The 14480-nt window shown below is 38.0% G+C and overlaps 1 protein-coding gene across 1 annotated transcript in view; it reads left to right on the top strand.

The window, feature by feature from the left end:
- LOC124556060 (uncharacterized transmembrane protein DDB_G0289901-like) overlaps positions 1 to 14154 on the top strand; it is a 29506-nt gene extending 15352 nt beyond the window's left edge. The window contains exon 3 of the mRNA XM_047130089.1: positions 14065 to 14154. Coding sequence (XP_046986045.1) covers positions 14065 to 14154 — 90 coding nt within the window. The remainder of the gene's footprint in view (positions 1 to 14064) is intronic.
- The last annotated feature ends 326 nt before the right edge of the window (positions 14155 to 14480 follow it).

Below are 14480 nucleotides of genomic sequence, written 5' to 3'. Positions count from 1 at the left end.
CTGCCTACCCATGGGCATCACGTGTGTAGTGCCTCGTTAAATGCCGGAGCACTGAGCTACGGCAGACAGTTGTGTTTAGTGCCCCGAGTCATGTACAACCTCCAGTTACTACAGAATCTACACGCTGCAGTGTTCATCCATCGTCTTCGAGACTTGGGTTCCGTAGGCATCATAGTCCAGCTCTGAACTCTACATTGGCATCACTCAGAGGCACAGTAACAGGACTTTAATATTTTAGAGGACTTGTAATAATTTCAAATGTCTAATTGCACTGGACTTTTCACAAAAATCAGCATCATTAAGATGAGTAATTCTTCAGCTTTAATAAATATCATTTTATAACTAATTGCGGGGAATCTTTCTGATTGAAGATAACCTATGCTGTCCTACTGTAGTCCCACCAGTAACCTGTATTTTTACACTGTCAACTAGTCAGTCAGACAGAATAGCAACATTAAATTACCTGAAGCCTACCGTTGTTTAATTCGTACTGGTTATTTGTTAAAATTTTACATGTCTACTAAAACAGGATTTAAGACACCACCCATGTAAATGAAATGAAGTACTGCAATCTCTCACTTAAAGTGAAAATTTTTAAGTGATTACGAGCTGAATTTGCTACATCATACATGTTCTTGTTGTGGTGTTCAGTCCAGAGACTGGTTTGATGCAGCTCTCCATTCCACTCTATCCTATACAAGCTTCTTCATTTCCAAGTACCTACTGCACCCTACATCCTGCTGAATCTGTTTCGTGTATTCATCTCTTGGTTCCCCTCAATGATTTTTACCCTACATGATGCCCTCCAATACTAAATTGGTGATCCCTTGATGCCTCAGAACATGTCCTACCAACCGATCCCTTCTTCTAGTCAAGTTGTGCCACAAATTCCTGTTCTCCCTAATTCTATTCAATACCTCCTCATTAGTAACGCGATCTACCCATCTAATCTTCAGCATTCTTCTGTAGCACCACATTTCGAAAGCTTCTATTCTCTTCTTGTCTAAACTATTTATTATCCATGTTTCACTTCCATAGATGGCTATACTCCATACAAATACTTTCAGAAAAGACTTCCTGACACTTAGATCTATACTCAATGTTAACAAATTTCTCTTCTACACAAGCGCTTTCCATGCCATTGCCAATCTACATTTCATATCCTCTCTACTTCGACCATCATCAATTATTTTGCTCCCCAAATAGCAAAACTCCTTTACTACTTTAAGTGTCTCATTTCCTAATCTAATTCTCTCAGCATCACCTGATTTAATTAGACTTCATTCTATTATCCGTGTTTTGCTTTTGTTGATGTTCATCTTATATCCTCCTTTCAAGACACAGTCCATTCCACTCAACTAGTGATTTCCCTAAATCGCTCCAGGCAAATGCCGGGATGGTTCCCTTCAAAGGGCACGGCCGACTTCCTTCCCCATCCTTCCCTAATTCGATGAGACCAATGACCTCGCTGTCTGGTCTCCTTCCCCAAAACAACCCAACCCACTCAACTGCTCTTCCAAGTCCTTTGCTGTCTCTGACATAATTGCAATATCATTAGCAAACCTCAAAGTTTTTATTTCTTCTCCATGGATTTTAACTCCTACTCCTAATTTTTCTTATGTTTTCGTTACTGCTTTCTCAATATATAGATCAAATAACATCGGGGATAGGCTACAACTCCGTCTCACTCCCTTCCCAACCACTGCTTCCCTCTCATGCCCCTCGACTCTTGTAACAGCCACCTGGTTTCTGTACAAATTGTAAATAGCCTTGTGCTTCCTGTATTTGACCCCTGCCACCTTCAGAATTTGAAAGAGAGTATTCCAGTCAACACATCATACATACCAGTATATTATATGTACAGTGTAATGTCATTGCAAAATTTTAACAAGAGACAGCACCCACTCAAGAAGGTAGTCTTAACAAATTTGCACTGTATCTTGGGAATTGGAATAACTCTAGTAAAAAAAAAAAAAAGAAAAGAAAAATCCTCACCCATTAATTGATTTGCATCAGATAAAATAATGGTTAGAGCCAATGCACACCTGATGCTTGCATTGGCGGAAATACGGCCCTGAAGCACTTTCTTTGTAAATGAAAGTTGTGGTTTTCAAATTATGTGAAATGCGGGTCTTCACATATAAAAATGTTCTTAAACTTCTTTCCTCATGATTAAGTTATTGGAATCAAATATTTACAATCTATAAACACAGATCTGGCTATCACATCCAGTACCTCTTACCAATTAGAGTACTATTCACTTCCCAAGAAAGTGCACGTACAACACAGCCAAAGCATTGTTTTTTCTAGCCCCTTTCTGTGGAAGAAGTGTGTCACACTCCTACATAGAAATATACTTAGCAAACAAAAGGAGATGAAAACTTATTTAATATCCACAATGTCCTGAGCTTTAGCCTCTGTCCACGTACATCCAATATCATGTGGTACAACATAAATTTATCTTGAATATCACTGATCAACCACAAACATACATGTTTGCAGAACCTGTGGACCCTTAAACCACCAAATACTCAATTAGTACAAAGTGTGGAATATAAAATAGTCGGTACATTACTGCATCTTGTAAAATGTGCACTTTTCCACAGCAGACACCTGATATGATATGGATTAATTATATATAAACTATCATGCAATGACTGTATTTTTGTTACACTATTTAAGAAAGGAATATATAAATACATAAATAGTGTGGAAGATATTGGAAATTTCATTTATTGTAAATTATACTTTGATGCTTTGATATGTGCATATACAGAGGATGCATATCTGTACATTGAAAAATCACAAATTATTATAACAAACACTTTCATGCAGAACCATTCATGAGGACTGCAAATGCAGTGCCTCATGTGTCCACACACCACAAGCAATGACCGCTGCACAAATATGAATGGTTTGCTGAACTAATTCAATATTGAAAACAGGAAAATCAAATGACATATTTATAAGTTCTCCTCATGCCTTTTGTCTTTTCATCCATGGCAATCATTAATTGAAATCTTATTGTTTCAGTTCTAATTTCTTTGGCTATCGAGCCAATGAAATCCACGTGATTGTCAATGGCAGATTCGGCAGCAGCTTGTTGGTGTGCCTGTTTCAAATATATTCTTTGTGCAATCAATTTGATTGCAGCCATGTAACTATCACGAAACCTCTTCCTGTTTCTCCTTCTACTCAGGAGTCTGCTGGTTCTACAATTTGTTTAACAATGCACACTGGATTCAGTATATGTAAATCCAGACTACAGCACTCCTCCACAAAGTGCTGCGGAGACTGCTGCATTTCTCTACTTTGTGAATGCAAAGACTCACTGCTTGCCTGCAAATTGCAGAACATACTGAAATTTATTGCAGTACTATAACTGAATGAAATGCTTAACATTGTAATAGAACAGCTAAGTATACTGAGGTTTTGTAAAGAATGCAAGCAGTAATTCCCACATCAGGGGTAGTTTCTATGACAATTTCTAAGATTTAAATCATACTTTTTGTCACAGAATTTTAATTGGACATGCACTGTGTGAAAGGCCTATAAAATACAGTTTTTGCCTTAAGTAAATAGTTGGATAACTTACCTATTTACTTTCATCATTGTTCACTGCAAAGGACTGTCCACCTAGGCATTGGTAGAAAATGGACTTCCAAGATGAGTAATTTATCATAGTATCATAGTGCTAGTATGTACATCTACGAAATTGCAAGTTCATATTAACCGCAATAAAATTCTGGTGGGGAAACTACATTTCAATCCATTGTTCACCGAAGATTATGTACTTTCAAAATAATCAGAAGTGAAAATCCACTATAATATTACCTATTTGCTGTATATGCATCAAAGTACTATTAAACACAACATTATCACAAGGCTGTGCTATAATTTTGAAAAATAACATATTAGAAAATATATGATTTTGTACTTACATCATTCAGCTCACTGGCACTCATCTTTGATGACCTCACTTTCATGTGTTCAACACTGTACTGACGCCACAAACCATGCATTTTTATGTAGCAATCCTTGCTTGTAGCATTTGGATGAATCAGGCACACACAAATTGCAATTCTTGTGAGTGGTTCTGTGCAATAGTGTTTTCTATATTATTTTGTTCTATTTACTACGTATAGACATAGTTCCTCCCTATACACACATATCAAAGTGCTGGTCACTTCCTTGGTCCACTGTGGTGCCATTGTTTTATATACAATGTGTACACAATGAAAGACAACAGGATGAAAGTGAGTAGCGACAAAAGCATCCTGGTCACGGTTTCAAGATGTGATGTCAGAAGCAGAAACGTCCCACGATTGCCCATGGCAGGCAGCACTCAAAGCATTTTACAAGCAAAATAGCACTGGGTCTGTCATAGAAAACATGCACAGTTCCCTGCAAAGTATCAGGCTAGCAGACAACAGAGCTTACTTGACAGCCAACATGTGAGGCAGCAAAAAAACATACAGCAAATCATACTCGGTGTGAGATGGGCTTTACTCTTGCAAAGAATGCAACCATAAAAATATTTTATTTCCTCTCTCGGGAATTAAGCATGCTGGCAGATGATGAAAGTTTTAAGACCAAATTTAAATCCTTATTACTTCACAACTCCTATCCCATGGATCAAGTTGTCCCAATGTTTCCCCATAGGGCACAGACACCACGAGCCACCCCTCAGCTCAATCATCGGCAGGTGCAGCTGGTATAGGCTACCCACTGAGGGGTCCTATTGCACACTTTCTGAGCGAACATAAACGACTTGGCCAACACAGCACGGGGGCCTCAGCTGGTGCAGAAATGTCACACAAGCTATGACCCAACACCCTTACTGCCAGAGTGTCAACTATTTGCCCATCTGTGCCTATGAGTATCTGGCTACTCCCCAGCTAGCACATGAACAGGAAAAACCCATTGTAGATGAATTTCTGAGCTGATCCGTATGTATGTGTTTGTGTTGCATTTATCAAATTTTGTTGTAAATTAAGAGTAATAACAAATATAGTTATATAAATGCAGTAAGTACCATAAAATTTCATATGGATAGACAATGCTAATGGTGTAAGTAATATTTTGTACAATGCACATTACATGGGGCAAAGGCATGATGATGATGGTGTCCCTTACTACTTCTCACCTACGGTAATTGCCATACGCTAGATGTAACAACGGTGGTCACCACAAGTGTAAGCATCACCACTTTTCTTCCCATTTTTGTAAACAGGAAAACAACTGCAATAGGAGGAACAGATTAACATGGATAAGACTGGAATGCAGTTACTCACATTCTTGCTGAAGTAGTCATCTCGATATTGAGCTCTGGGTCACAAGAACCACATAAAACCTAATCCAAGATGCCACAACAGCATTTCAACTACTAGCCTGACTAGGTCGGTCAGTCGTTGGTTGGTCAGTCGGTCAATCTCTCTCTCTCTCTCTCTCTCTCTCTCTCTGCTTGTGTGTGTGTGTGTGTGTGTGTGTGTGTGTGTGTGTGTGTGTGTGCACGCACATTTGTTGTTGTTGTTCTATAGACACACACGCAAGGTAAATTCAACATTCAAGACGACAGTTAATTTAACTAACACCACAAATGCAGCAAGAAGAATAAACGTATGTTTAATGGGTGATAGTCATCTTAGAGGCCTTGCACACGAAATAAAAAGCGTAAACAGTGAAGTAAATGCCTCAGGTTTTATTAAACCTGGCGCTCGTCTTGACCAAGTGCTTTCAACTGTAAACAATATCTCTCGAAAGGCAATGAATGAAGACTTCATTGCAATATGTGGTGGTGCAAATGACGTCGCACACAACGATGGTTTGCATGCTGTTAATGCACTAAAATCTGCCCTAAACCATCTAAATGACTCAAATGTCATTGTTCTCGATATTCCACACAGGTATGACTTGCCTCAATTCTCGCGTGTAAACAGGGCAGTAGCATATACAAACAGTCAACATGCAGAAATTTGCAACCGTTACGCAAATGTACAAATGGTCAACGTGCAACATTTTAGTAGAGATCTTTACACCACTCATGGCCTTCACCTCAATTGGCACGGAAAAAGTTACTTAGCGTCCATTATTTGTGAAATCGTTGTAAATGCTAGGAACAACGTATACTCAAAACACACACATTCGAAAAATGAGTGCTCCACAACACAAGAAGACTGCAGGAATGAGTATAGACCGACGACATTGGACAAATGGCTGCTGAAAACACCAGGTAAAGCTGATTCTTCCCAGGCTCCCAGTACATGGAAACAGACCAACTTGAATAAATGGATAGTGAAAAATACCAAACCCACTCTGTCAACTGATATTTCTTTTTTAGGGATAAATGTATAATTGGTTCTGGCAGGGTGACACGTCCATCAAGCATTCAACAATCCAAACTCACTTTCAAATTAATTCAGCAGAACTTTCAAAGTCTTGGCAATAAGCACAACGAGTTGGATACCATTGCAGCAATTGATAACCCTGATGTTTTAGTTATAAGTGAACACTGGTACACAGATGAGTTAATTAGTGTATGTAAGCCACTTTCCATGAACTTTTGCTCTGCCTTCAGTAGAAAAGAGACACGTGGTGGTGGGGTAGCTATCTTTGCAGCCAGTGGTAGTAATTATAGTGTAATATATGTAAGTGCTTTCAGCATTGAGGGTGTAATAGAACTAGCAGCAATTAATTATAAGTGGGGGAAAGAGAACTTAATTATTATAGGTCTATACAGACCTCCATCTGGTAGCCTAGATAGTTTCTTTGATGTTCTTAATGACCTGCTTATTGAAATCTACAGTAAACACTGCAATAAAAATGGCTGGGTTGACATAATACTAACTGGAGATATAAACATTGACTTGCTGTCCAATGACTCTGTATCTAAAAAACTAATGCTAATATTAGCTCAATTTAACTTAACATTTCTGATAAACGAGCCCACTAGAGAGGTCAATAGTGTAAAATCATCCATTGACAACATTATAACTAACATGTCCCACTTTACATGCAGTGCATCAGTTCTGAAGCTTGCCATTTCTGACCACCACGCAGTACAGGTATTGATAGAAGCTGAAAATCTTCATGTCAATAGAAAAGAGAAACAATATGTGACAAAAAGAATGACCAATGATTACAATGTTAAAGATTTCAACAGTTTGCTAAAAAGCTTACAATGGGGTGAAAAAAAACAGCATTACTTTCAGTGAATTTTCATCAGATTTTTATTATTGCTTCAATGTATCATGTCCAGAAATGACCTTTACAGTAAATGACTGCAAAAAGATACAAAAAAATAACTGGATAAATCATGAAGTAAAAACAGCGAGAGAGAAACTTAGACTTTTCCAGTATGCAATAATAAATAATAACAATAATAATAGACTAAAGGTAGAATTTAAGAACTATCAGGATTACTATGAAGATCTTCTGCTAGAAACTAAAAGTAAATATGTAGCCACAATGTTAAGAAACTCTACTAACACAGGTTTAGCTGTTTGGAAAGTAATAAATAGCTTTAGGGATTGTGAGGACAGATCAACAAGTGATTTTACTATAAACCATAAAGGGCATATCATGAAATGTCAATGTCAGATTGCAAATGTTTTTAATGAGTACTTTTCTTCTGTTGGAAAATCTGTCAATGACCATTTTAAGAATGTTCAGCATAGATATAGGGGCATTCCAATCGAACAAAGCATATACTTGGCCCCAATGAATAACAAGGAAGTCAAAAACATAGTAATGTCATTAAAAAATACAAAATCAGCAGGCTATGATGGATTGTCTATCAGTACACTGAAAAGATGCATAGACAACATATCTGATGCCATGGCCACAGCAGTAAATGATGTAATTGCATCAGGTTGTTTCCCAGATAGTCTAAAGACAGAACAAGTAACCCCGATTCACAAGAAAGGTGATAAATCTAAAATTGAAAACTACCGCCCCATCTCAATCTTACCTGCATTTTCTAAGGTAGTTGAGAAAGTTATTTATACTAGACTAATAACATTCCTGAGTCAACACAATTTAATATTTGAAAATCAAAATGGCTTTATGAAAAACAAGTCAACATCAGTAGCAGCAGCACAATTAATAGACAAAATAATAACGGCCATAGAGAACAAGGAGTATGTAACTGGAGTGTTCCTTGATCTAGAAAAAGCTTTTGATTGTGTCAACTTCACCATATTACTTGACAAGCTGTGGAACCTGGGTATCAGAGAAACTGGCTATGAGCTAATAAAATCGTATATGAGCAATAGAAAACAATTTGTCTTGCTTAAAACAAACAGTGGGTCTTACAAATCTAAAATTACAGACATCAAATACGGAGTGCCTCAAGGTTCTGTCTTGGGACCCCTTCTTTTCTTGATTTATGTCAATGATATACAGTATTGTTCTCCTAACTGTACAAAAATATTGTATGCAGATGACACATCAATAGTGTATAAACACAAAGACTATGAGAGTCTGGAGGTACAGTGCAACAGTGTAACTAATGAAATAGTCAAGTATTTTAATGAAAGCCATCTAAATGTAAGTGCTTCAAAGACTGCAATGATGGAATTTAAGACAAGGAAACAAATAGAATTTGACATGAAATTATCCGTAGGAAATGCCATTGTAAAAAAGGAAAAATGGACAAAGTTCTTGGGAATTACAATCCAGGACAGCCTCAAATGGGACATGCATATTGATTCCTTAGCATGTAAGCTGTCGAAGAATGTGTTTGCTATAAATATGATTAGCAAATATTGTAAGGACATGGGTGTACTAAAAACTGCTTATCATGCCCTATTCTCATCAAACTTAAACTATGCTGTAGAAATATGGGGTGCAACAACTCAAGCCAACCTAAGTACATTATTAATACTACAGAAAAAAGTTATCAGAATTATTTGTGGTGTCAAACCTCGAGAATCATGTCGGAACCTGTTCCCAAAATTAGGTGTGCTTACCATTATAGGTGTGTACATATTGAAAGTTATATTGCTTGTGAAAACAATTAATCCAAATTTCAACTGTGACCTGCACCAATACAATACAGCTTTATATGAAAAAAAAATTCACTTCATGCTGGGCTGAAGCTAGCCAATGCCCTACCAAAAAGTTTCACAACCCTTCCTGCTAACAAATTAAAAGATCAGATAAAAAGAATTCTAATTGAAAACCCTTTCTATTCCCTAGACGAGTATTATATCTGTATGAAAAGTCTTTCATAAGTATGTCAAGCTCATAGTTTTAAGTAACCTACAACTAATATAATGTTGATAAAAACAATATTTGTAATATCGTGATTGTATACTACCAGACGTAAAATCCATCAAAATGTAAAATTCATTAATACAAAAATCTTTTAGTTTGTAATTTATAAACTAACGTATTCAGAAGAATAATCTGTATGATGCCCTGAAACTGTATTATTTCTAGGGATTGTATTTGATTATTCGATGTTGAATAAATATTATTATTATTATTATATTATAAGTATTGCAATGGCCAGGTCACATTTAAACATTCCTCTGCCTATACCATAGAGTGTTGTACACTACACATGGTATGGCTCACATGCTGTGGCAGTCTGCTGTATGCCCTACAGCATGTGCTGTGTACAGTGGGTATGCACATTGGGACACAAATAAAACATTTATTTGCAAAAGTTGGATTTTTTATTATCTACGAGGGCAGTTCAATAAGTAATGCAACACATTTTTTTTCTCGGCCAATTTTGGTTGAAAAAACCGGAAATTTCTTGTGGAATATTTTCAAACATTCCCGCTTCGTCTCGTATAGTTTCATTGACTTCCGACAGGTCGCAGCGCTGTACGGAGCTGTTAAAATGGCGTCTGTAACGGATGTGCGTTGCAAACAACGGGCAGTGATCGAGTTTCTTTTGGCGGAAAACCAGGGCATCTCAGATATTCATAGTTGCTTGCAGAATGTCTACGGTGATCTGGCAGTGGACAAAAGCACGGTGAGTCGTTGGGCAAAGCGTGTGTCATCATCGCTGCAAGGTCAAGCAAGACTGTCTGATCTCCCGCGTGCGGGCCGGCCGTGCACAGCTGTGACTCCTGCAATGGCGGAGCGTGCGAACACACTCGTTCGAGATGATCGACGGATCACCATCAAACAACTCAGTGCTCAACTTGACATCTCTGTTGGTAGTGCTGTCACAATTGTTCACCAGTTGGGATATTCAAAGGTTTGTTCCCGCTGGGTCCCCCGTTGTCTAACCGAACACCATAAAGAGCAAAGGAGAACAATCTGTGCGGAATTGTTTGCTCGTCATGTGGCTGAGGGTGACAATTTCTTGTCAAAGATTGTTATAGGCGATGAAACATGGGTTCATCACTTCGAACCTGAAACAAAACGGCAATCAATGGAGTGGCGCCACACCCACTCCCCTACCAAGAAAAAGTTTAAAGCCATACCCTCAGCCGGTAAAGTCATGGTTACAGTCTTCTGGGACGCTGAAGGGGTTATTCTGTTCGATGTCCTTCCCCATGGTCAAACGATCAACTCTGAAGTGTATTGTGCTACTCTTCAGAAATTGAAGAAACGACTTCAGCGTGTTCATAGGCACAAAAACCTGAACGAACTTCTCCTTCTTCATGACAACGCAAGACCTCACACAAGTCTTCGCACCCGAGAGGAGCTCACAAAACTTCAGTGGACTGTTCTTCCTCATGCACCCTACAGCCCCGATCTCGCACTGTCGGATTTCCATATGTTTGGCCCAATGAAGGACGCAATCCGTGGGAGGCACTACACGGATGATGAAGAAGTTATTGATGCAGTACGACGTTGGCTCCGACATCGACCAGTGGAATGGTACCGTGCAGGCATACAGGCCCTCATTTCAAGGTGGCGTAAGGCCGTAGCATTGAATGGAGATTACGTTGAAAAATAGTGTTGTGTAGCTAAAAGATTAGGGAATAACCTGGTGTATTTCAATGCTGAATAAAACAACCCCTGTTTCAGAAAAAAAATGTGTTGCATTACTTATTGAACTGCCCTCGTATATCACAAAGCATAATTGAAGTAACAGCTGAGGAGAAATGGCTGCAAACATTAACAGTATCATCTTCATTCTGTTTTCCAAGCGTGAATTGCCATTATTGTGGGTACTAGAATATAAAACAAAAATACTGACTATGCAATTGTACACCTATTACAGTAAACCCTCAATTATCCATGGGTGGATTATACACTTTGCAGATTGTTCTGGCCTATTTCTCTCACTATTTTGCTGCTGAAAATTTTCCTTTAACCCAGGAGTTGTTGTGAGAGAGCAGTAATCTCACATTACTACAAGAGTGTAGTAAACAATGTACTGCTTCAACACTGCAAGACCTGGACTATATTTTGTTTCAAAGTAGTGTAAGGCAATGTGAAATTGGATTGTACAGTATTCATTGTAAGTACCGAATTTTCACATATACCACGATGATTAAAGTAGACATTATTATAAACATTAATGAATTTAATTATGATAATGTAATTAATTTTTATTTTCACACAACCCTGATATATTATGGTGTATATTAATTGTGGATTTTCTGTTGAATTTGATTATCCATGGTTTTCAGGTCCCCAATTATTGCGGATAATCGAGAGTTTACTTTAATTCCAAAAAAAATTTTATTCATAAAAAAATACTTCTCCATCTTCTTGTATTACAATACTGTATGTACATTTTTGCCAACATACGTTAAGTATGCAGTAGCAAAATGTTTGACCTTTACCAGTGAACTGAATTTTCCTCACACCACATGTTTCAGAAGGTAACTTCTATCTTCAGGTGCGTTTAGGTGAAATATTTAGATTTTTCCCAATAATGCATAGCTGAGATACGTCATATTAACAAGATATCAGTACCACAAGGCATGACACTTCATGAAACATGCTCATTTAAAAGACCCATCATAATGTGGCCAGAAAAATAGGCCGTGGAAGGTAGCTGATACACCAAGGATCACACAAAAAGACACAACTGTTCCATTTTTTTAAATATTTAGTACTTACCTAAATTGTAAGCAGTCAACTGGTACACAATATTTTTCAAGGAAATAGAATACTTCAGCTTTGAGTACTTTATCTTCTTCATTTATATTAAGCACATGCATATAGTGTTTGGTTTCTTGCAACACAGCACTAAGGCTCTCTCTTACACATACACTAGTGAGCGCACAGCAGAATCAATATCACAAGTTTCATTGCCCAGAACTGTAGTTACTTCCTCATTCCTCTCAAACTTTTCATGATGGAACAAAGAAAGAGGTATAGTTAATGACTGTATCACTTAATGATATCATTTAATAACATTTACTAATAATGGAAATGGCTTTAGGGTGGAGAGGGGGAGTAGAGAGATAGAGAGAGAGGGTGAGGTGTGCAGTCCCCATACATTTTATATAAATTAACCAAAATATCACTTTTGTATTATGTAAGTTTCTCAATTCATTTTCATATGAACAGCAGGATATTACATACAAGTTTCTTATTCAATTTTTGTACACAAGTATGTGTGTAATTGCAAAGTGAACAGATATTGTATGAGAATGAGGATGGCTAGTGAAAAAGTGATTCTGACACAGTTCTGATTGAAATGGCACAGCAGCTAAAAACAGCCTTCAAAATGGCAATGACCACATGATCATTCAATCATTATTAATATCAGCTGATAGAAGACTGTGAAAGTGTCCATAGGCAAGAAGACATGTCACATCCACATCTCACTGTTAAGGAACATTACTAGTAGCTGATGGTACTACTGACAGTAGACTATATTTCTGTGGTAGTCAGGCACAGCCTTTATTGGACATTGATACAAATAAGGGTCTACAGAAAACACCCAGTATGTATGCTCCCATGCTGACAAATGGGCTTCATTTAAGAACACAGTGCAAATGGGAACACTGTGAGTGGACTATAAAAAAGAATAAAAGATAACTGTATATCAGGTGAGCCACTACCCCCTCTTTCACAATGCCAGTAGTTGAATCAAGAAGGCCCGTTATTTCACAAGAATTGCTGCCACATACATTCAACTCCCTGTCTACCACTGAATGCATATGCTAAAGGATGAATGGTTATCGTCTTTCCTTCCATCTGTATTCCATCTACGACTTTCCAGTATAATACAGAGTTAACAGTTTGATATGAATAGATGTCAGCTGGTCATGTCAATAGAAAACAATGGTGTTCCCACTCAGTTTCTGATCTAAATAACAAGTGAACTTGTTACATGCTTGTACTGCAATGTTGTGGGCATGTTTTTGTCAACATATGTTAAGTATTCTTGACATGGTGGATCAATGGTAGAACATGCGGATTCAAAATTTTATGCATGGCATAGCACCTTAAACAAAAATACTTTGAAACAAAGAAACAATGGTTGGAAATTAATATTTCAGACGTTATAAGGTCTTCAATGAGCTCTGAATGTGAGGCATAATTTAAATATGTATGTGTCATAATAAACATGTGCCTGCCACAGCAATGTTGGTCATGATACTTTGGGGAAGGGAGAAAAAATAAGTTTGTGATGTGTCGATAGTGAAGTTTAACAGTATTTACAGTTCATGACTGATTGACAAGCTAAGCGCATTACTCATTACAGGAACTTGCAGACATGCATTTAACGCTGTGGCGCAGCTTATTTGAAACTCGAGACAGATTAAACTTGCGTGTTGGACTGGGTCTCAAATGTGGGACTTTTGTCTTTCACATTAAGCTCTCGACTAGCTGAGCTACCCAAGCACAACTCACAACCCACCCTCAGAGGTTTTCTGTGAAAGGCAAAGGTTCCAGGTTCAGGGTTCGAGTCCCAGCCCGGCACACAATTTTAATCTGACACGAAGTTTATGATACTCTCATTGTTTGATTAGAATGGGAGATTCTGTGCCACAGACAACAAGATCATTGGGTTTCATTCCTATGGGGTTATGTGAAGTCATAAGTACGAAATCCCAGTAGAAACTGCAGAGGGGCTGGTTAGTAGAGTTCTAGCTGTCTGCCTCATAGCATAAATGTTTTAACTGGTTTCCACAGCAACATGGAGCAATCAAAGCTGTTGCAGATCAACCTTTATTTGCAGACCTCATCACCAGTGGCAGTGCAAAATGCAAGCTGTCACCTTAAGCGATGCTATGGGGAGAAGCCGCACTGGAGCGCACACTGCATCATTTGGTGGAGCCCTGCGACCTCCAACCAGCTATAACCATGCCCCCACAGCTCTGAGAACTCATTCTCTCGTGTGCTCACTTGATGAAACTTTAATTTGACAGGTCACTGCCAGCTGACTATATTGGCTTTGATTCCACATTATGCATGGCAAGTTACTTCCTATTTACGTAGTTCTGAACTTACATGTGATTGTATTAACTGTGTGCCTCTGCCATATCAGTGAATTTCACCCAATGAATTGTGCTCATAACTGCATATTTCAACAGTAGAGACGAGTATTT

The sequence above is a fragment of the Schistocerca americana genome, chromosome X (genome assembly GCF_021461395.2).
Source record: "Schistocerca americana isolate TAMUIC-IGC-003095 chromosome X, iqSchAmer2.1, whole genome shotgun sequence".
Lineage (NCBI taxonomy): Eukaryota > Metazoa > Arthropoda > Insecta > Orthoptera > Acrididae > Schistocerca > Schistocerca americana.
The sequence above is the reverse complement of the archived record's forward strand: the minus strand, read 5'-3'. Positions and strand labels throughout refer to the sequence as shown.